The 23603-nt window shown below is 38.3% G+C and overlaps 1 protein-coding gene across 4 annotated transcripts in view; it reads left to right on the top strand.

Annotated features, from left to right (window-relative positions):
* Window positions 1-23603, top strand: part of pleca (plectin a) — a 156447-nt gene that overhangs the window by 77782 nt on the left and 55062 nt on the right. Inside the window, exon 1 of one of the 4 annotated variants that reach the window (XM_089122840.1) lies at window positions 8972-9094. The exons of 1 other annotated variant lie outside the window; for it this stretch is intronic. In XM_089122840.1, the coding sequence (XP_088978966.1) occupies window positions 9055-9094 (40 nt within the window). In that variant the 5' untranslated portion in view covers window positions 8972-9054. Of the gene's footprint in view, window positions 1-8971; window positions 9095-11102; window positions 11465-17240; window positions 17609-23603 lie in introns of those variants that run through there. 2 more of the 4 variants (XM_089122839.1, XM_089122837.1) reach the window with 2 other exon arrangements.

A 23603-nucleotide genomic window follows, 5' to 3' on the forward strand; every position in this document is an offset into this window, starting at 1 on the left:
GGTAATGGCTGCTTGCAGCTATATTTATTATTATTATTCTTCTTCCGACTGGGCGTCTATGACAGCCCATAGACCGGTTTGCGGGAAAGTTGTTTTGGTTTGACATTCTGATAGAGGACAGTCCCAACTTTAAATACACCAATTTTGGTGTCTCTAACTCATTCCCTCTAGCGCCACCAACTGTCCAAAGTTGCACTTTTATTATGCTAATAACTTTTGAACCGTAAGGCCTATCAACAAAATTCTTTTTTCTTCTTGTTCCTGAGCTCATGCCGATTCGATCGCACCCTATGACGTCATTTTCCGTCATAAAAAAACGGCCGCCATTTTGAATTTTCCAAAAAACCTACTTTTGCGAACTCGTCCTAGACGGTTTGTCCGATTTTCACCAAAATCGCACCGGATCATCTCCAGGCAGTGCTGACAAAAAGTTATGGAATTCATGATGATTCGAATAACCGTTTTCGATAAGCGCGCAAACTAATTTTACGTAGCACTTGCGAAAACAGACGTGAGGCTGTATCTCCGCAACGCTTACTCGTTTTCAGACCAAACTTTGTACGTGTCATCACAAGCATGACCTGAGGCTACGTGCTGCGTTTCGGCACAGCGCCACCTAGTGGTCCGGAGATATGAAAAATGGCTATTTTTGCTCGTAACTTCTGAACGGTTTGTCCAAAAATCATAAACTTCATCTCGTTAGATTCAGGGCATCATGCCGAGTCGACTGATATCCAATTTTCCCAGATCGGCCATTTTGGCTGTCGGCCATTTTGAATTATGTGCTAAAATGCTGTATTTTTTGAACGCATGAACGAATTGTTACGGAACTCGGTATGGGTCATCAGTACGATGCCCTGAAGAAGCCTGAGAAGTTTCGAAACAGCGCCACCTAGTGGTGAATTTTTTTTTTCAAACGCTTATAACTTTGGGTGTGGTACACTTATTTTCACGGGAGCCATCTTTTTGAGTTCCTGAATCGTTGCCGAGTCCAACGATACTAAACATGCTGGGTTTCGTGTTACGGTTGGTGTAGCGTAGCAATTTAGCGCGAAAAAAACACTTGGCGATATCTTCAAAACCGCTGTTCCGATCGAGACGAAACCACCGCCAGAAACACGGAATCAAAGCTTGTTAACTATATGCAAATGCCCAAATGCGAAAATATTGATAGTAAGGGGTAGTAAAATTCAAAAAAAGTCATGTGTCAGTCATTTTTTACGTGTTTTTTCATATAAATGTTTATAACTCGGAAGCTAATTGAGATATTTTCATCAAAATTGACACACATATGTATGGGCTCACTCTGAAGACACAGGAAAAAAATTGTGGGACTGAGGCTCTTGGTGGCGCTATAAAAGAAGAAAACGTGAAATTCCCATTGACTTCAATAGAGTTTTGTGAAATAAAATGCTATACTAAACAAATGCATTGGTGTAATATTACAAAACTCAGTGTGTGCCATAAGCAGCATGCCCTGAAGGTACTCAAAAGATTTTGAGACAGCGCCACCTGTTGGTCAAAAGTCATAATTAATTTCTGAAAACGCTAATAACGTTTGAATAAATGTGCCTATTGCAATGAAACTGATCTTAATAGATTCCTTGGGTTATGCTGAAAACATAGATATCAGGTTTTCCATAATCAGACAAACTTCCTGTCCGTCATCTTTATTTCTTTGAAAAACCTTCTTTTTCGAACTCCTCCTAGACCGTTTGTCCAATTTTCACGAAAATTTAATCGTATCATCTCCAGACTGTGCCGACTAAAAGTTATGAATTGCACGATGATGGACAAAACCGTTTTGGTATAACACAGCATCAAAGTTTAGGCATGCTGCCAAAATTACTATTTAGGCTTTATCTCTGCAATGCCTTCACATTTTGACACCAAACTTTGCATGTGTCATTGTCACCTCACTCTGACCACATCACATCTATTTTGGAACTGCGCCACCTATTGTTCGAAAGTGATAACCCATTAAATCATCTTATAAGGTAATGTTTATGTGATTTTTTTAGCCATTTGCCAAAAGTTCTCTCAAAATGCCCGTAATTGTTCCTTGCTGCAGTTGGTCTGCCACTCCTAGCCATTTTGGCATATGTTGCCGCTTCTTGCGCTTGGCCCCGGTAATGGCTGCTTGCAGCTATATTTATTATTATTATTATTCTTCTTCCGACTGGGCGTCTATGGCAGCCCATAGACCGGTTTGCGGGAAAGTTGTTTTGGTTTGACATTCTGATAGAGGACAGTCCCAACTTTAAATACACCAATTTTGGTGTCTCTAACTCATTCCCTCTAGCGCCACCAACTGTCCAAAATTTCACTTTTATTATGCTAATAACTTTTGAACCGTAAGGCCTATCAACAAAATTCTTTTTTCCTCTTGTTCCTGAGCTCATGCCGATTCGATCGCACCCTATGACGTCATTTTCCGTCATAAAAAAACGGCCGCCATTTTGAATTTTCCAAAAAACCTACTTTTGCAAACTCGTCCTAGACGGTTTGTCCGATTTTCACCAAAATCGCACCGGATCATCTCCAGGCAGTGCTGACAAAAAGTTATGGAATTCAAGATGATTCGAATAACCGTTTTCGATAAACGCGTAAACAAAATTTACGTAGCGCTTGCGAAAACAGACGTGAGGTTGTATCTCCGCAACACTTACTCGTTTTCACACCAAACTTGGTACGTGTTATCACAAGCATGACCTGAGGCTACGTGCTGCGTTTCGGCGCAGCGCCACCTAGTGGTCCGGAGATATGAAAAATGGCTATTTTTGCTCGTAACTTCTGAACGGTTTCTCCAAAAATCAAAAACTTGGTCTCGTTAGATTCAGGGCATCATGCCGAGTCCACCGATATCAAATTTTCCCAGATCGGCCATTTTGGCTGTCGGCCATTTTGAATTATGTGCTAAAATGCTGTATTTTTTGAACGCATGAACGAATTGTTACGAAACTCGTTATGGGTCATCAGTACGATGCCCTGAAGGAGCCTGAGAAGTTTCGAAACAGCGCCACCTAGTGGTGAATTGTTTTATTCAAACGCTTATAACTTTGGGTGTGGTACACTTATTTTCACGGGAGTCATATTTTTGAGGTCCTGAATCGTTGCCGAGTCCAACGATACCAAATATGTCGGGTTTCGTCTCACGGATGGCGTAGCGTAGCGATTTAGCGCGAAAAAAACACTTGGCGATATCTTCAAAACCGCTGTTCCGATCGAGACGAAACCACCGCCAGAAACACGGAATCATAGCTTGTTAACTAAACACTAATGCCCAAATGCGTAAATATTGATAGTAAGGGGTAGTAAAATTCAAACAAAGTCATGTGTCAGTCATTTTTTACGTGTTTTTTCATATAAATGTTTATAACTCGGAAGTAAATTGAGATATTTGCACCAAAATTGACACACATATGTATGGGGTCACTCTGAGGACACATAAAAAAAATTGTGGGACTGAGCCTCTTGGTGGCGCTATAATAGAACAAAACGTGAAATTCCCATTGACTTCAATAGAGTTTTGTGAAATAAAATGCTATACTAAACAAATGCTTTGGTCTAACATTACGAAACTCAGTGTGTGCCATAAGCAGCATGCCCTGAAGGTACTCAAAAGATTTTGAGACAGCGCCACCTGTTGGTCAAAAGTTATAATTAATTTCTGAGAACGCTAATAACTTTTGAATAAATTTGCCTATTGCAATGAAACTGATCTTAATAGATTCCTTGGGTTATGCCGAAAACATAGATATCAGGTTTTGCATAATCAGCCAAACTTCCTGTCCGCCATCTTTATTTTTTTAAAAACCTTCTTTTTCAAACTCCTCCTAGACCGTTTGTCCGATTTTCACGAAAATTGAATCGTATCATCTCCAGACGGTGCCGAATAAAATTTATGGATTGCGTGACGATAGACAAAACCGTTTTCGTATACCACAGCATCAAATTTGAGGCATGCTGCCAAAATGACTATTTAGGCTTTATCTCTGCAATGCCTTCACATTTTGACACCAAACTTTGCATGTGTCATTGTCACCTCACTCTGACCACACATCTATTTCGTAACTGCGCCACCTATTGTTCGAAAGTGATAATCCATTAAATCGTCTTATAAGTTCATGTTTATGTGATTTTCTTAGCCATTTGCCCAAAGTTCTCTCAAAATGCCCTTAATTGCTCCTTGCTGCAGTTGGTCTGCCACTCCTTGCCATTTTGGCATATGTTGCCGCTTTTTGCGCTTGGCCCCGGTAATGGCTGCTTGCAGCTATATTTATCATTAAAACTGCGTTTGATTATCGCGATTTTAATAACTCACTGAATCCTGTCGGCCAGTCTGACGCAGGCGCTCAGCAGCACGCAATATTTTTTTAAATTACTATTCGAGAAGGAATGGTGGAAGGCAGTGACCGTGCTCAGGAGATTTTTCAGCCTTTTAAGAGGACCAAATCTGAGGTGTGGTCATATTTTGGGTTTTACAAAAGTCCTGAGGGAAACTTGATCGAGGATGGTCACCTTGTCTGCCGAACAAAAAGTCACTGAAATAGAAACACTTCAAATCTGCCGAGTCGTCTTGTGTGATCATCACCCGAACGCAAGGCAAGTTAACTTTGACCTTAATACCAAAACTACGTCTGGGAAACAATTGGGCACGAAATGTTGTTTTGAGTTGAAACATTTTATGTCACTCACTTGAAATAGACGTGAAGCTTCCGCGAAGAAAAGTTCGTAGCAAGTGGATTTGAGCCAAAGACGAACGAACAACTTCAAACAAGACTATTATTAAGAGTGATATTTTAAGGGATAGTAAAGCATAGATACATCACGTATTAAACCGATTTTATTTTTACCACATAATTACGGGGACATATTGAATTGATAATGAGATTAGCTAATGTTTTAAATCTTACCTGTTTATGAATTCATTTTAACAATCGTCCAGACAAGATATATCACACCAATATTATCAAACTCTGTAAACAATAAATCAACTCTAATTTCATTTCTGCAATACAAGCAAAAACCGGAGACGCAAGACGATAAGTTGTATTTTACGCAATGTAACCTGGCCCTAGCCAGATGAATGTCGTTCCGCTTAGCTCCGCCTAGCTTCACTCACATCCATCTGGAACCTCTTCCATTGAGAGTGATTTCTCCAACCAACTTTATGGCTTAGCCAATCAGGACGCAGGGCGGGAGTTTCATAGATGTGACGTAGTGAAGAAGCGACCGTGAGACTGTTTTGATTCAGACTAGTCCCATAGGCTACTTCGATTGCTAGCTACATGGGACTAAAGTTAACACAACCCATCCCCCAAACTTTAGTCGACAAACTCCATTACATTAGACTATAAACGTAAGAACTGTTCATATTGTGCTTGCATTACACTGGTTTACTTCATTCGCTATTGCCTGTCTTATGTTTCACGATTTGTACATACCTCAGTGACACTTTGTCGAGCTCTGTTCCCAGTTGTTCCCAGTTGAACGCACCGACTCCATATCCGACATGATCTTACCTGAACTTGTAACAATGTTAAACCGAATTCTGTAAGTCGTTCGTCTATATTTTTTTGGTTGGCTTCTTTGTTAAAAATAAGTTTGCTGTGCACAATGTTGCCTTTTATCCGCACATGTTCATGGCACAGACGGCATTGATCATTTACCGACATTGCGCTGATTGCACTGCTGCTATATCCAAGATGTCGGCTGTTCTGTTTTGTTTTTTCCTGCGTCGCTCTCATCAGCGTCAGGGGTTGGCTTCGGTGTGAGTGGTTGAAATAGCACGTCGATAAAGATGACAGACAAGTGGCTTATCCAATCATATGCAAGGATTTTTGATAAGGCCCAGCCTTCTGAAACGCCATTTCAATGGATCGGTTCCAGATGGATGAGTGGAGCTAGGCGGAGCGAAATTCATCTGGCTAGGGCCAGGTTACGCGCAACGCGCCACTGACTTTAGACTACGTTTTTTTTTTTGGTCATTGGCGCAATTGTTTTCTGCAAAATAGCACTAGGTATTTTTTGCGCCGAAACAATACGTAGTTGCCTCCTTTTTTGTGCCTACCCGCCCAGGGAGCGCAAGTTCATTCCCTAGTTTACTGACGTGCGTCTGTGTAGGAAAAAGCCCGCTTTGCACGGGTGCAAAACAGGAATGATAAATGCGTAAGTGTATAAAGTCATTTGCACCGGGTGCAAGATAGGGGCCTATGGGTAGGTTTAGGTCTGGAGTAGGGTTAGGGTTAGACCACTAGGAGGCGCCTTCTGGCCCATATATATCTGCGTCTTATATTGACGCTAAAGGTGTGTGTTGGAAGTATACGCATTGGCAAAAGCGTCAGTATATGACGCCTTGGGATGAGAACGGGCTGTATTACCATTATTTAGTGTAAGCAATGAAACAAATCAGATGGCCCTAAAATGGATAGGGTCATGACTTTGTTCAGCTGGAATGTCTGCAGTGACTCAGAGGGGAAAGTGTGTCTCAGAAATGCTGTGTCCATATGCCTGAGCTTTGACCTTCTGAGATTTGTGATGCCCTTTTTAAAGCAAAGACCCCCCACGTGGAGGTGCGTAACAGACTTGTCCGGTCTTTCTTCTCTCTGTCTTGTTTCTCTTTCCTCATGAAAGTTTCCTGTTTCCACACTCTGAAGGTTGTAAAAGTTTGACTGCTTTCTTGTGTCATATTGATTTAGGCTTTTGATAAGAGAAAAACAGTTTTGGGAAACTGTTTTGGCTTTAACTTTTTGTAAAAGCAAATTCTTTTCCAGGAATCAGTGACAGAAGCTGCTTTTTGCCTTTTTTTTTTTTTGAAAAACACAAAAGCGCCCGTGGCAAATCAATAACACTTTAATCGAGGCAAAATGAGTGCTAGAATCCTCATGCCGCTCCCAAACAGACAGGCAATTTAAGAGTCCAGAAGGACTGGCGCCCACAGAGAAATCTGAAAGTGATACGTCCTATGGGTTTCATAAAGTCTAAAGGGTATGTTAGGGAAAAATTTGCCTTTAAGAGAAATAGTACTACAATCTTTAAACTCAAACATTGAATTAATCGAAATTCAATTTGACCTACCTTGACTATCCGTTATTATTTATTCATTTTTAATTAATTAATCACTCATATTTGGCCCATTTTAGACTTCATTCCATTATAGAATTATATTTTATGTGATGCGCTTTACAAATGTCTTTGGAGGGATTTTTTAAGAGCTTTAAAATATGAAGGGTTTTTTAATAACTTTAAAGGTCTTGGCATCTTGGTTCAGTTTTTTAAACAGCACAAAGAGGTCATAGGTCATAGTTACGCCCCCTCACTGGACAAGGACAGCTGCTCAACTCTATACTGCCACCTCCTGTTCACATATCTCTACAGAAGACTTTTTAATTCGTTCATTATCATGGGACCAGGACATATTTACAGTCAGAGGCAGTGCACTATATTAATACAAACCATTCTGCTTTTGCTCCAAAGTTTCCTTTTCCCAGGCAGATGAATGAGAAGTAGAAGATCTGAGACCAATTAAAGTCCATTCATTTTTTCCCTCCTCTCTCTCCTTCTTTTGAAAATGGGCAAGAAACATTCTTGCTTCTGTAGTCTTGATGATCACCAACAACAAAAAAAAAAGCGTATTTCCAGATTTAGTGCAGACTGCAGAGTGAAATAAAGACAAACGGGGGTCAGAGAGACGAAAGGGAAACGCTGTCGTCCTTCAAGTCATTTTAGTTTAGTAAATCAGACTAATTGCTTTAAACAAGCTGTAATGGAGATTGATGATGGTAGATCTTTCATGGAGGATCTGATCCAGAAAGGCCAAGGTAGGGAACATTTGATTTGCATATTTAAAGGAACACTCGGAAATCATCCAAATATAAAAGCCCCTTTTTATAATTAAATACAAGATGCTGATTCTTAAACTTGCACCAATGTCATTTTATTTCTTATGTTGACATTTGTTTATGACCATTTATCTTCTAAGCTAAACATACATCACTTGATTTATTGCTGTTTACATTGGCACACATCTGCATGCTAACGTCTTGATGGGCGATTCTTGAAAAGAAATCGATGTCGAGTTTCCTTATTGGTTGTGACCTGATATATCGGTTATATGATTAAAAGCTATAATTCAGTTGTATTCTATGTTGTTAGCACCATTTGCATCTGTATTTCTTTCCTGGAAGGCCAACACTATCTCACGACCAATTCGTACGAATTCGCCGAATGAATAAAAAGTGTCTAATTCGTACGACCTCACTCGTACTAATTTGTACGATTTGTCTAAACCCACGTGATGGTTAGGTTTAGGGGCGGGGTTAGGGGTAGGTCATTCGTATGAATTCATACGAGTTGGCCAATTCGTAAAATATGTACGATTTAGCAAAATCGTACTAATTCGTACGAGTGAGGTCGTATGAATTGTTACGATTTAGCCACTTTTTAATCATTCGTCGAATTCATACGACTTGGGAAGGCTTTATTTTGGTAGGACCACTTTACAGATCCATGTAGAAATTGAAACTCTGAGGTTTTACTCCAAAAAAAACGCCTGCAGGTTAGAGTTGCAGTTGTTTGGCAGTCCAGATTTGCAAACCTAGTAGTTGAGGTTCCCATTTATTTTCTAATTCTAGCTAATTTAGGGACGTCCCACCGCTTTTTGACTTCAGAGGCATTACACAATGAGTTCTTTGTTAAATATAGGCTGGTTTGCACCATAGTCTTTTTTTTCCAGAACGGGCTTCTTGAAAAAAGTACGGAAATAAATCCATTTGCTATGTTTATATAGTTAAGTGTAATGAAGTTTACCACCATTGCAGGGATGCAGTTTCCACAACGGAAAACGTTTGGATTGAATAAAACCCCTCTCTCTCCCTCTCAGTCTCCCTCCCTGTTTCCTTCCATGTTTTTCTCTTTTTTTTCCCCTCTTCTGACTGTTGTACGCCCCTCTGGATTTGATCAGCATACAATGTCTTGAGGTCAGATGTGCTACATTAGCAGTTGGTGTCAGTATTTTGCTTGAGAACGATAGAAGGGCCAATTTTGTTCAACATGAACCTCTGCTGCTGTTGCTGCCGATCTCGACCAGATGGTAGGTTGAAACTGAAGAACTTTACTTGTGATATTAAAAGTGCATATTAATTGAAGCTGGGCATTGAATTGGACCCTTGTTCACGGGGTCTTGCTCAAATGGGACGTTTGTCATTTATCATTTGCATTGCATTACTGTTGTTCCAAATGTTTTTGTGTTCATAGCAATTTAATGTGACTTTTTAAAATCTTAAGTTAAGCGTGAAGTGATTAATTTTACAATTCATTCAGTTCTACTTGTGTTCTGCTCCATCTCTATTGTGTATCTCACCTGCCATCCATCTCATGTTTGAGGAATGGATGGCAGGTGAAACACTACCACACTTAAAAGGAAGTGAGGTCAGAGTGTGGCCAGTAGAGGACGCCATTTTGGTTCTATCCATCAGCCCAGTTTCCAGTTCAGCCAACTAGATGTGTGCAAACTGCCCATGGGTGTGGTTTTGCAAGTTGAAACTTATCAAGTTAATATCTTTATTTTTAATCCATCTGCGTCTCTCTCTCTCATTCTCTCACCTGCCACTGTTTTATTCCCAATAACCTGCAAGATTATTCCTGTTAGATTGTGTGTGTGTGTGTGTTGGCGTGTACGTTTTTATAACCACACCACAGCAGTGAGTGACGGGTATCTCGGGGTTGTTGCATAGCTACATGCCCGACCTGGATTCTCTTCTACTTTTAAACTCTTCCGTCGTCTCGTCTATGCATAGCATGAGTCCCGTTTAGTGTGTCGCCAGCTCTATTTGCGGTGTCTTTATTCAGTAGTGTAGAACTGTAACATCTGTGCCCCTCCCTGTTGCGTGGTCACATGGCCATAGATCACCAAGATGGTCATTGTAACTGTTTCAAAATGGCGCTGCTCATGCAGTTTCATAATGCCATAGACCTTATTCAGAGTAGTGCCATGACAGGTATGAAAGTGAGGCTGTGAGGGATAGACTTACCATGTTTCCAATGGCATCCGCTGTAAAAAGCTGAATAAAGCGGCTAGATTACTTACAATTTTCCACAGCTTATATTGTCGGGAGTTTTTTTGTCAACTAAACTTTCTTGGAAAGATATTTTTCCAGTTTAAAAAATAATTAAATAATAGTACAACCCATTGAAGAGATGGATACCTATCCCTCATAGCCTCGCTGTCATTCTCATTAAAAATCAAAGATGGCGCTGCCGTGAATAAGGCGTATTGCTTTTCTACATTGCTCCAGTATGTGATAATAGATAGTTAGTGTTTTATGACTTTGGGTGTGCCATGTGCTATGTGTTTGGAAACAATCATCCTTAATAATATCCTTCACCACAGCACTTAACTGTTAACTGTGTTGTAGGTTCTGCATGTTCTCAGTCCTTAATTTGTTTGTTCAGCAAGAGCAATAGCTCTCTCCCGCCGAGGATTAAATAATATTTGGACATTTCTTTGCTGGTAGGATGTCTAAGACATCTGTCAGTCTGCTTGGCATTTTGTTGCCTTCCCGCTGTTTAGAAACGAGAACCTTTTAATTGCCGGGGCGGATGGAAAGTTACAGCACATCGCTGAAGCTGGAAAACATATGGAAGTGATTTTCAGCTGAAAGTACAGTGCAGTTACATAACAAATGAGAGAAACTGCAAAAAATCATACATTTTCACTTAACTAAGGACAGAAGGCAAAATTGTCTATGTGTGTTGATCCAGTACAATTTTTATTGCAGACCAGAAAACTTTGGTACAAGACGTTATGTAATAGTAAGCTCTTATCGGCTGCTGAGGGCAAGTGAGTGTGTGTATGTATGAGTGTGTGCACTCCCAAAAACAAACCTCACTTATGTATTATTAACTTGAGCCGGAGACTCGAGCCTGAGCAGAGAGGGGAAAAAAAGCTCCTACAATGGATTATAACAGAACAACTGTAGAGAAACAGGATCTCTTCTGAAGACGAACAAACTGGAGTGAGTGAGCGAGTGTGCTTAAAACGGAGCAGAGAAACAAAGTACGCAGGCTGTGAGCTATTGGTCAAGGCGAGAGTGGTTGTGAAAGGAGGGAGGGAGGTGGAGGAAACTCATACGCTTTTACCAGAGTCACGGACTGAGAAAGAGAGAGAGAGAGACGGGGAGAAAAAAAAAAAAAAAGGACAGGAGGGGGGCAGCTGTCGTACTTGGAGAAGCCTTTTTTGCTGGGTACATTTAAAGCCCCCCTGCCTCCTCCTCCTCCTACAGCCTCCCTCACCTTTCACCTCCAGCCTTGCTCCTGTGCACGGAGCTCACAAACTCGATCCCAGGCTCGATGCCGGCAAACCCGTCTGGAACTGTGTTCCCAACCCTGGTGGTTTTGGGGCATGTGGCCACTTTGATAGCCGTGTGGAGATGGATGCAGCGAAGAAAGCAAGCCAGCGAAGGTAAGATGACAATAATTTGACGCTTTAGGCTGGAAAAAGTCACGAATCGGCGTTCTGATAGTATCGGACAGCGTTCGTCCTGCATGCTTGTTGCTCTCTCTGTACACATGTGCAACACACCCTCAATTTCCATATACACCTCCCTCTTTCTCTTTTTTTTTTTCTCTCTGGTGTGTTGAAACTGTGGGGTTAACCCTTTAAGTTCTGGACAGTGCAGAATGACACTCTGGCTTTTGATGGGTTGCAGATGTGCGTGCTGTTGCCTGTGGTGAAAAGCTAATTCGTTTGAAGCACTTTGTTTGGGTTTGATTCACAACTCTGGCAGGCGTTTGTACCTGTAGTATAACCTGTATTAAGTTATTTGGTTTAAGGGCTTTTTACTTGACGTAATGCAATCGTTTTTATGAATGTCAATATCCGACAGTGTTTTACCCATGTATTCAGAAGTGTCTTACTATGTTGAGAATGCAAAATGTTATTCTTAGTGTCTAGAAGGAGCCACCTGGTTTCAGTTGTCCTGACAGGGCTTGCCTGTTATCATCTAGCCATCCTGTGAGGGCCGCAGGGACATTTTTCTGTAGTTTGAAGGCAAAACCCACACCCTAATCCTGACCTTCAACCCTGGCTTTTATCTGTCAGTCTATTTAAATAGATAGAGGTGTGGAAAGGAGACCAGTGTCTGTACAGTAGGTGTGTCCTCAGTCACTGTCACTTCAGACAATAGTACTGGGAGCATATACTAACAACAGCGAAAAAGGACTTGAAAGCCGTAATTTACATAACGTGTGTTTATTTGTGCTTTTGAATGGCGTATAATTTGCATAAATCGAACGGTTATCAAGAACAAAAAACATTTTTCTCCGACAACTTTGCTGATGGCGTGTTGTTTTCATTGGTTCGTTGAAGGAATTATTTTAATTGCATTTTCAGCATACTTCACTGTTCTGCTGTTAGTCTGTCTATCGGGACTGGGTGTGGGCCTTGGGCGTTAGATATGTACCCAGGGCTCGTTTGACTGGTAAATGAGGGCTGTTGACCTGGTGGACAGGTTATGTTGCATTCAGAAACCTGCAACGTATAGCTTTTCATGTTCCTGTGGTCCCGTCTTATATAAACACGAAACACTAGTGACTATAGTGAACTTATGTGTTTTATTTCCTAATAGATATTTTACAATAGCTTTTTCTGAGTATTTTAGTTTATACTAGCCTACTGTTCAAAAGTTTGATGTCATTACGACTTTTTTTAATCAGCAAGGGGGCATTTAAACAGATAAAAAGTGACAGTAAAGACATTTACATTTTTTTTTAAAGATTTCTATTTCAAATAAAGGCTGTTCTATTCCAAAAATCCTAAAAATGTTATCAGTTTCCCCTTTTTTCAAAATTGATAATAATCAGAAATGTTTCCTGAGCACCATACTTGCATATTAAATAGATTTTTGAATTTATATTGCACAATATTACTGTTTTCACTGTATTTTTAATCATATAAGCACAGCTTTAAAATATATTCTTATAGACCCTAAACTTTTGAATGGAAACTATTGTTCAAACCCCAGTATTTACCTTCCCTTTTCTGGGTACACTGACTGGGGTTTTATTTTGGTGACAGTGCTCTTCATTAGAAGCAGGTGATAAGGATTACACAAAAGGTTATGTCAGTTTTAAGAGACTCGATCTGTTGCATGCCAGTTGAAACGGGGCCGGCTTCAGTCTGTTTGATCACTGAAGGTCATTCAGTTGAGGTGAGTAGCACTGGTCAAAGTAAAGGGTAGTTGTGTAAGGTTGAGATTAAATGTCAGCTGGTTGTGGCAAGTTTAGGGTTATGTTAGGAATTCACCATAGCTAGTTTAAATTAAGAACACACTTCCTCTGCAGAGTACTCGGTGTCTCGATAGTTTACTTGCTGTTAGTGATGTGTGTATCCTGGATACAACCAAAACACCCACCACATCCAACACACGTGAGCTGCATGAAGTTCTTGACTTGGGGCTTTGATACACGTCAGTCATTAGATGTGTGCTCATTTAATCTGTGTGCAAATGTCACACCGCATATCCTTAGCATGATGGTATAACCTCTGTGTAACAGTCCAGCACGTAACCTCAACGTGCTGGATTGTTCACTGGGAACCGAAAGTAACTCACTCCCGCTAAACGTTTATTCTTCGAATTCTTTCACCTAGCAACAAAACAATTCTACACCATTATAAGTTTGCTAAGGAGTATTTCATACTAAAGAAAGGCGGTATTTGACTCTGGGAGTGGCCTTGAGACTGGGAGTGGCCTTGGATGGCAACATGCCTAGTGCATTATGGATGTCGAATTTTTACTTCCTATTTGGCTAAAGGGAAGACAACTGGCTTTTTTTTCTTGTCAGGCTGATTTTATTCACCTTTCGACTGCATATAGGCAGCCAAGCCTTATTGAAAGCCCATTTTGTCACCGATGAATTACCCCTTTCACTTAAAGGGATACTCCCATTTTTTGGAAATAGGCTCATTTTACCACTCCCCCAGAGTTAAACAGTTGAGTTTTACCGTTTTCGAATGTATTCAGACGATTTTTTTTGATATTTAGAAGAATATCAGTAACCAGACAGTTTCTGGTCTCATTGACTGGAGTCAATGAGACCAGAAACTGTCTGGTTACTAATATTCTTCTAAATATCAAAAAATCAGCTGAATACATTCGAAAACGGAAAAACCCAACTGTTTAACTCTGGGGGATTGGTAAAATTAGCCTATTTCCAAAAAAAGTGGAGTATCCCTTTAAACTCAAGAGTACTAAAATCATGATTTTTTTTTTCAAACTTTTAAAAATTTATTTTTATTTATACATTTAAAGTTTAAGTTAAATGGATAGTACACCCCAAAATGAAAATTAGCCCATGATTTACTCACCCTAAAGCTCAATCCTATAGATGCATATGACATTCTTCTTTCAGACGAATACAATCGGAGTTATATTAAAAAATGTCCTGCCTCTTCCAAGCTTGATTATGAGAGTGAATGGCAGTTTGACTTTGCAAGTCCATTAAAGTGTATCTATTCATGATTAAAGTGCTCGGTTAATAAAGGTCTTCTGAAGTCAAGCGATGCATTCGTTTTAGAAAAATATCCATATTTAAAATTGTATCGACAATAGTAACTTGCTTCTGGCAGACAGTCGTACATATCGATTTACCCCAAGAGAATAACCCTTGACGCACAATTCAAAATTTAATTTTTGGGTGAACTATCCCTTTAATTGACTTTTATTCCAGGGCATGACATCAACAACAATCTCATGCCAATTCGTAACTATTTAACTTTTTTTATTCAGCGAATCGTTGGCTAATTCTTATGAATTCAAACAACCTTTTTTTTGAGTCAGGGCTGGACCTTCATGCTTACTTTTTTTTCTAATAGTCATATGTATTTGTTTGATTTACATCATTCAAATTCATATGAAATGGCCAGCTTGTAGCATAGTTCCGTTTCCCTGTGTGTTCGGGTTGAGATAATTGGGATAATGTGGCTGAAACATCACATGAAGAGGTGATTTCAAGTTGGCAAGAGTGCTCCATAATGTACCTTATAAGGAAGAGATTAGACTAATTAGACCTCATAAGGAAGAGATTGTTGAAGCTTATCATTTTATACACACAGTTTTTCTGTTTTTTTTATTGTACCAAAGCAGTCTTTAAGAGAGACTTGACCTTATCATGATCCATTGTATTGTTCCCATTGACCACACATTAACATTAGCTTAAATAGATGAAAAATGTAGCCTAAAGGATAAAAGTCTTGTATTGGTGGAAACATCTGGCACATCTGGCTCATCATCTGCTTACCTTCTGTTGCATTGTTCATCTGCAGTGTGAGATAGATTGGAGATTGGCCATTTGGGACATTTAGTAGGCTATATGCAGTTGTGTAGTCCAAACCCAGCAAACAAATTTACTGTAGGTTCTGGGAACGTTAGTTTTTGGTTCCCAGAACGTTCCTAGAACTTTCCTTTAAGGTTAAGGGAACGTTCCCGGAACATGCTCCTTACGTTATAAAAATGGAACCTTAAAATAACCTACATGGAATGTTCCTATAACGTTCTTGTTTGGTTCCCAAAAAAAAAATAACCTCATGGGACCATTTGGGAACGTTAGGGGAACATTCTGTGTTTGCTTGGAATGTTTTGGTGAACTAACAAGTCTGGGATGTGAAAACGAAACATGATGTATTTTAATAGTGTATTTTTCTCAGTAAGATCGTACTGTGTGAATTGCCAGAATGTACTGTGTGAATTATTGAGGTAAGTGGTGCTTTTATTTACACTTGACCAGAGATGCTCATAGTCTTTCAGATGCAGTGTGGTGTAGTGAGTCAGATTTTCTGAATGCGTCAACTATGAAGAATTCCCTCAAATGAAGTTCTTATGTTGAATGACTCACAAACATCACGGATTGTCTTTTGGTTTGAGTCAAAGTCTGTTTTGTTACCCACCCCACTCATCTGTTTTCATTAAATGCAGCATATAATTCATTTTTACCAAGTCTCACTGTAGTGTATATAGCTCTTCACAACACATTTCAATGCAGATTGAAATAAAATGATGTTGTATGTCTAAAGTGAGGATGCTAGAGGAAAGAAGAAATTCCCTAAGGTGAGATTGTTCTTTTGTGAGCATTTATGAGAAAAATTGCATTGTGAATGCTGTGAATTGGACGTTTCAAACTTGAATTCATCTTTCTATTGAGCATGAGCGTATCGCCAGCTCAACATGTCCCACCTGTACTGACACCGCCTTTGTTTGCATCCCTATTCAAATATTGAATAACCTGCACTCCAGCAGTCTTTGAATATCACTCACACTACCTCACAGTTGAAACAGGAAACAAAACAAAACAAAATATAGCAGCATTAAAAAGCTCTCCATTACTGCTTTTAAATCCAGTTTAAATGCTCCCCTTTTGTCTCGATACATTGTTTTTTTAATTAGTTTGTCAAAGTTTATTCTAAATATACCCCTCCCCTATATTGTATATTTTCCTATTTGTTTTTATGTTGTCTATTATATGCCTTGTTTCTTATATCTTTATTGCTGTTTTTATCTCGGCTGTAAATCGCCGTTTTAAAAGTGATTTTTAATCAAATTTACTAAGACTAATTTTTAACTATTCTGCGTTCAATCTTAAATTGTGCAACTGTTGGTCATGATATCAGGACGTTTTTCTGGTGAATTTATGACATGACATCTGTTGCCTAACAACCCTGGGCTATATCACCAGTGTTGGAATTTAATAATGACTTTCATGAGGGTTGACTTTATGTAGCTAAGCTATATATTTTTGAAGACTATTTTATTCCAGCACTGAGGTTGGTAGGCTACCACATGTTGTCGCCTCAAGCTTGCCTAAGACTATGTTAAAGAAGTTGTTAAAAAAGACATTTGAAAAAGTTTTAAACAAAACAGTGAAGTCTGTAACAAATTGATAATTTGTGGCTTTCAGTCTGACACTTAATGGAAATCGCTCGAGAGGCGTAGTGTTGCTATAGTTACCTCGTCTATAAACGTGACTTGTCTTTATTTCGTGAGCACTGTTTGAATGTGTTTCTAATTAGATAAACAATCTGGTTCTCCTTTCACACGTGGTTTAAGCAATATCTGTGAAAAGACTCTTAAGTAAAATGTTTTAGAATAAAAAAAAAAACCTTTCCCTTAATCAGTAACAGCGTCGAATAGCCCATTTGGGAGGAGGAATCACATTTCAATGGCAGTCCGGGAGAAGAGTTTGTCCCGGAGCTCGAGCAGAATGAGCGCAGCTTCAAACACATTGCGATGGGTTGGGCTAGTATTGAGGTAAAGCTTTCACTGCTTTCCTTGTGAGACGCCCCTTCGTTTTTCAGTCCCAAAACAAATGTATCCAAACGTGTGCTGCCGCTCGCTGATACAGAGTTTGGGGAACTAAACTAAACCACAGAGTGTCAGGGAGCGCAACAGTTTTTCCTCCGTGAACATGGCTGGCGCGGGTGACACTTCCACGGCAGCTCCGCCGTGTCACGCTATATTCAGCCTGGATGTGATTTACGGACGCGGGAACTTTATTCACGAGATGAGCTGCGGTGAAATCGGACCGCATTTGTACAGCCGCATGTGCTGCGCAGGTATGTGATGTACGGAGGCTCCGTTTTTGCCGAATGCATCAGGCAAATAGGAGGAGTTCGATCGAGGGGGGCGATAACTGTCTGTGACTGTGTGTGGGTGCGCGCGCACATGTGTTGTTTAGTTAAGGGGGGGGGGGGGGGTAGTTTTTTTTTTGGTGGGGGTTCAATGACGTGCTCATCCATGAGTTTACTGTGAAAACATTTTCACTATATACTAAGTTGACGTGACGGTTGGTAATGACATGCAGGAGACTGCAGTCTATAACACTTCTTAAAACAACTTTAAACATTTCTTTCTAGTATTTCCTTTTATGGCTGCCATAATAATTATGTATAGAATATAGCCTACATGGAACCAGAATACATCCTATTAGTGCATATGTGTGTGCAGTCTATAATTGTGTAAGTAAAGTTAATTTTCCACACCACCGAGCTATTTAAAACATAACATACAGTAGCCTAGGCCTATATATAGTTTGAAATTTTCATGTTTATATATATATATATATATATATATATATATATACACACACACACACACACACACACACACACACACACAAACATTTTAAATTGAAACCTTAGTGCAGGAAAAAGTAAATGTTAATTTATAATGCAGTGTATAATTAATTGATATATTGTAAATTATGATAAGATATATAAATGTTAGAATTTTGTGTATATAACTATTTTTAGTTGTACAATTAAAAATGACAAAATATAGAAAATACAACTGTGTGTATATACCTATTGGCTAATAAAGATATTTGAATTGTTTTGAAAGAAGTCTTATATGCTCACCAAGGCTGGATTTACTTGATAAAAAATTCAGGAAAAAAAAAATTGTGTAGTATTGTGTAAAAAAATTGTGTAGTATATGCCTAGTAATATTATGCAGTAATATAATGTAAACGTTAATATTATTACAATTAAAAAAAAACTGGTTCTATTTTAATAATTTAAAATGTAATATATTTCTGATGGCAACTGAATTTTCAGCATCGTTACAGTCTCCAGTGTCACATTATCTTTCATAAATCATTATAATATGCTGATTTAATGCTCAAGATATCTTATTATTATCAATGTTGAAATCAGTTTTTACTGCCTTTTTTGTATCCGTGATACATCATTAAAAGCTATGGTGTAAGTAAAAAAAAAACAAAAAACTAAATATTTATAAAGAAAACATTTTGTGATAACAAATGAAATATGTATATATATATATATATATATATATATATATATATATATATATTACAGTGTACTTTTATTCGGATGCCTTAAATTATGATATGATAATATCTTATGATAATAACTGTGCAGCAAATCAGCATATCAGAATGATTTAAGAGGGGTCATGTGACAGCCTTGGTGAGCATGAGAGTCTTCCATAAAAAAATAACATTTCAAAATTGTCTAAACCTTTGACTGGTAGTATTTCTTTATCTTAATGGCCTTGTTTCACTAACTATAAACATATGTGTATTGTAAGAGGAAAAATTTCATCTCAGCATCTCTTTCCTTTGGAAAAGTGTGCCTCACTGGACCAAAACCGCAATGACTCAAATATATTGGCGGGTTGTTCCTAAAAACTCACAGCTTCTGTATGTTTGGGTCTGTTGCCTCGGTAACCGGTCAGCTTTCATTTTCCACTGAAACTAAGTGACTGCCTGAAAAAAAGTTTAGACATGGCTACCAGCTGTGAGGAACACCAGTGTACAAAGAGACATATGCTAAAATGATACATGCCTTATGGTGCTTGACCGTACCTCATTAATTAAGAGATAAAGTGGTTTATTTGTCTTTGCCAAATAAAGTGGAACAGTGGCCACTAGAGGGAGACATTTTATTAGGCGTCCCAATCCTTTCCTAAAGCATTTGTTTTCATGCTGCTCTAGCAACCAAAGCAAAGCCATTTGTGCTTTTTTCCCCCTCAGTTTTATTTTTATTTTCTTCTCATTCTTCAAAGTTCGTCCAATAAAATGGTTTGTAAAATACTTGGACCAACTATTCAATTTCCATTTAAATATAAGCTTGTTTCAGTATGATTTCCAGACTCTATTTTTGCATCATAAATCAGGGCATTTTATGTCTGAATGCTTGAGAGAATGTGATTATGTAAAAGACTGACCAGAACATCTTTTGCTAGCATTCTGCATTGTTTATGAATGAACAAGCACGTTTACACATGTCTGACTCCCTGCTGGAGGAGGGGCCGTTGGTGTGTACCTGTCTTTTAAGAGTAATTATTAGTCAACGTAAGAAGTAGTTGTATTATGGATCTGATATAGGATGAGTTACTGCTTGGGTGTGTGTTTAAAAGTTATGAAACTCCCTCTGCCCCATCAGTCACATTACATCTCCGCATTCTTCTTCAACAACAACAAAAAATGGCAGTGAGCTGAGTTTTTGTTTTAGATTTGTTTTTTTCTAAAATTATTTTATAAACAATTGACAGTATTTAAACTATTTAAGAACTAACAGAGTGATCTAATTTAACATATGAACGGCTGTGCAAAGAAAAACAGCATATGCAATTTTAAACTTCAATTAGATGATAAGATCATTTATTTATTTTATATTTATTTAATACCTGGTCAATAATTATGGCTAATTTGTAATTATTAATTTATTATTATTTAACTTATATTTTGTAAATTTGACAAAGTTGTGATCAAATATTTAAAACTACATTGTGTGATTTTTACCCCCATCTAGTGGTGAAAAGGTATGTATTTACCTTATGTAAAGGTATGAAAAGGTAATATTTACCATCCAGTAAATATTAGTTTCTGTTCCTCTCAATTCCGATTTCGTTTTAACTCCTACGGTGGCCAATGTAGTCCAAGATTAACATGGCTTCCAGTTCGACCTCGTCCATGAGTGTTAACTCAAACGTAAACGCGAAAGGCGAAGCTTTAATTAACGGGTATGTCCCTCTTTGGTTAATGTACTTTCAAGATGGAGGGGCAACATGGCGACCGACATTAAAACCCCTTACCCGTATGTATTTTCAATGGCATATTATACACTCACGAGAATACTTTATTACTTGAACGAAGTAAATATACATTAATGAGCACATATATTTTGTTGTATAAGTGTTTTTAGCTAAGAATAAACTAAAAGAGTTACACAGTGTAGCTTTAAGAAGTACTTTACCACATTTTTATCAGTTGAAAACGCATCTTTTTGTTTTGTTTTGTTTCTTAGGATAGAGATGAACAGCATAAGTAAACATTATTGTCCTGTCTGCCCTAAGGACACTTCAGAGATAATCAAATTCCAATGTCTACAGAATCTGGCACCCTTCGTAAAACTGTCAAATTTTTATACACTTTTCTTTTTACATCTCATCACACACATAAGCTGATGGGGTTACCTTGTGTTATCGGTATGTTTTTATAAAGTATTAAGTGTGTGTCTGGTCTGTGTGTTTTATTATGGTGCTCTCAAATAGTGATGAACTTGTGGTGCCAGGTACTTGTTCATACACGTTTTATCTGTCTTGAGGTATTATGTGACTTACATAAGGACTTAGCCCGAGGACAAATTACTTTCAAATGGTGCTAAAATTCTTTTATAAAATTTAGTCTGAGCATCTTCAAGATTGTTTGATTATTCTTTAAATCAGTTCACAATGGATAGTTATATTACACACATAGTTTTTTTTTTTTTTTTTTTTTTTTTACTGTTTATGCACAACAGTTTCTTGGATGTTTACAAGTGATTCTGAAACTAACTGATTTATAACTCCAGGCAATATTTTATAATTAACTAAAATACAATTTTAATTAATTAATAATAATTCTATAATTATTAATTAATTAATTACTCTCATAACTTGGAGATAATTCTCACAAGCCTTAAATATACAGTAATAATTTTGGTTAATTTCCATTGGATTTCCATTGGATTCCACAGATTTCTGTAATTGGATAAAAAGCTCTGACTCGGATTCATCAGACCGATAACTTTGAAGCTTTTTCCCTCAAGATTTGCATCGGACTACTCTGATCACATCATTGATATTTGTATGCAGATTTGCTGTTTATAGTCTTTGCATTAATTTGCATTTCATATTTTAGCTAATCTCATTACATTTGTTGTGTTGCTGTAAACATAGACAACACTGCTGGCGGCTCTTGTTAGCGTTGTCTTCAGTCAACGCAGATGTGTAATAGCTGCAAGTCTTCCTGCTCAAGCCTAAACAGGCCGTGGCCCTGAGCTGCAATGCAAAGAATCCTCCATTCCTACTTGTCATCCTTGTCTGTGAGGTTAGGGTTCCAGTCACACCTGTGCACTCAGGAATATGACTCCTCTCACTCCTTCCAGTACATACGCACATGCACACTCTTGAAAGAACAAGGGGACACACTGTAAAAAAAAAAAGTGTTCAATTTACGGTAAAATACCGGCAGCTGTGGTTGCCAGAAATTTACCGTATAAAATACAGTAGCAAGAATTTACGATAATAAGGTTTTACAGGCTTAACTTATAATTGACGGAAATAAACCGTATTTAATTATCTGATATACTGTTAAATTATCGACCATTTGAAGTGTTAATATCTGTTTTAAACCATTGTAATATACTGACATCCATCAATCACAGCAGTAATGATAGTCACATGATATATGGAAACTCATCACATGTAGCTCTTTCACAAGAAACTTAATATTAACATATAGAAGCGGCACAGTGTCATTCACTAAAAACTTTGAACACCATCATGGTAACACACATGAAATTTTAAAAAGCCAAATAAACATTAATTTAACAGCATTAAATGTCACATAAAACCCTAATGTACATAACTGATTAGAAAAAGACTAAGCAAACTATCAAGAAACAAGTTATTTCAACAAAAATACATCAAGTGTGGAGTGTCACGCAGGGAATTGTGGGAATGCCAATTTACGTTTTTCACTGTAAATTATACGATGATTTGTTCATTTTCACTTTAAAAACTGTAAATTTAACAGTATTTTACAGTACAATTACATGAAATTTGCCATAAGATCTATCACAGTTATTTACCGTATATAGTAAGGAAAGGTTCTGTTAACCAATTAACAGTTTTTCACTGTAGCATTTTTACAGTCTTTTACTTAAAATCACCAATGGACTCCTGCTGATAGTAAGGGTCCATTGTTCGGGGAAAGATAGACAGAGATACTCTTTGCATCTTTGCATCGTCTGTTTGTATTCACACATGCTCATTTCAAATGCTGCCTTTAGGAGATGCCTTTGATTGCAACCTCACATGCACAGGGGTTCTCTTGTGTTCAGCCGCATTTTTGCCTGTCTAGGATGACTTTGGCAGGACCGCATGAAATAATGTCTTTGTTGTGACTATCTACATCAATCAAAGAGCACCAGCAACTCCTGACACTGAAAATCTGAACCTCCTACTTGAGACTACAAGAGCCTTTCTGTGCGACTCCTGAAATTAGTCACATTTTCCCTTATGAGTGGGATTTCCCGGTTGGTGGAACACCAACCCACTCCTCCCCATCCCAAACAGATGGAATACCCAGATGGAAACAGACCCTCGCCTTGATTTTTTCCCTTGGTACATTACATGGCGACTTATTTCCATTGCTTGCTACTGAAGTAGCTTGTACAGTAAAATAACTTTCTTATACCAAGTTTTTGTCCTAACTATGGTGCTATATAGCACTAAAAGTGGTTCATTGGCTTGTAATCATGGGGGAACCACTTATCTTTATCAAATGGTGCTATGTAGAACCATAAGAGGTGCAATAGAGCACCTTAACCACCCCATAGTACCACTGAAGAACCTTTGAAGAACCAAACTGGGCTAAACAAGTTCTTTAAATTAGAGACCGACCGATAAAGGATTTTGAAGGCCGATACCGATACAAATATTTTTGGGTTTTAAAATCCGATATTCCGATATATCGGCCGATATTTTTTTTTATCAAATATTGTTGGATTTCACACACGTGTAAAAGAAAAGCTAACTTTT

Source organism: Pimephales promelas, chromosome 18 (assembly GCF_988280905.1).
Source record: "Pimephales promelas chromosome 18, fPimPro1.hap1.1, whole genome shotgun sequence".
Classification (NCBI taxonomy): domain Eukaryota; kingdom Metazoa; phylum Chordata; class Actinopteri; order Cypriniformes; family Leuciscidae; genus Pimephales; species Pimephales promelas.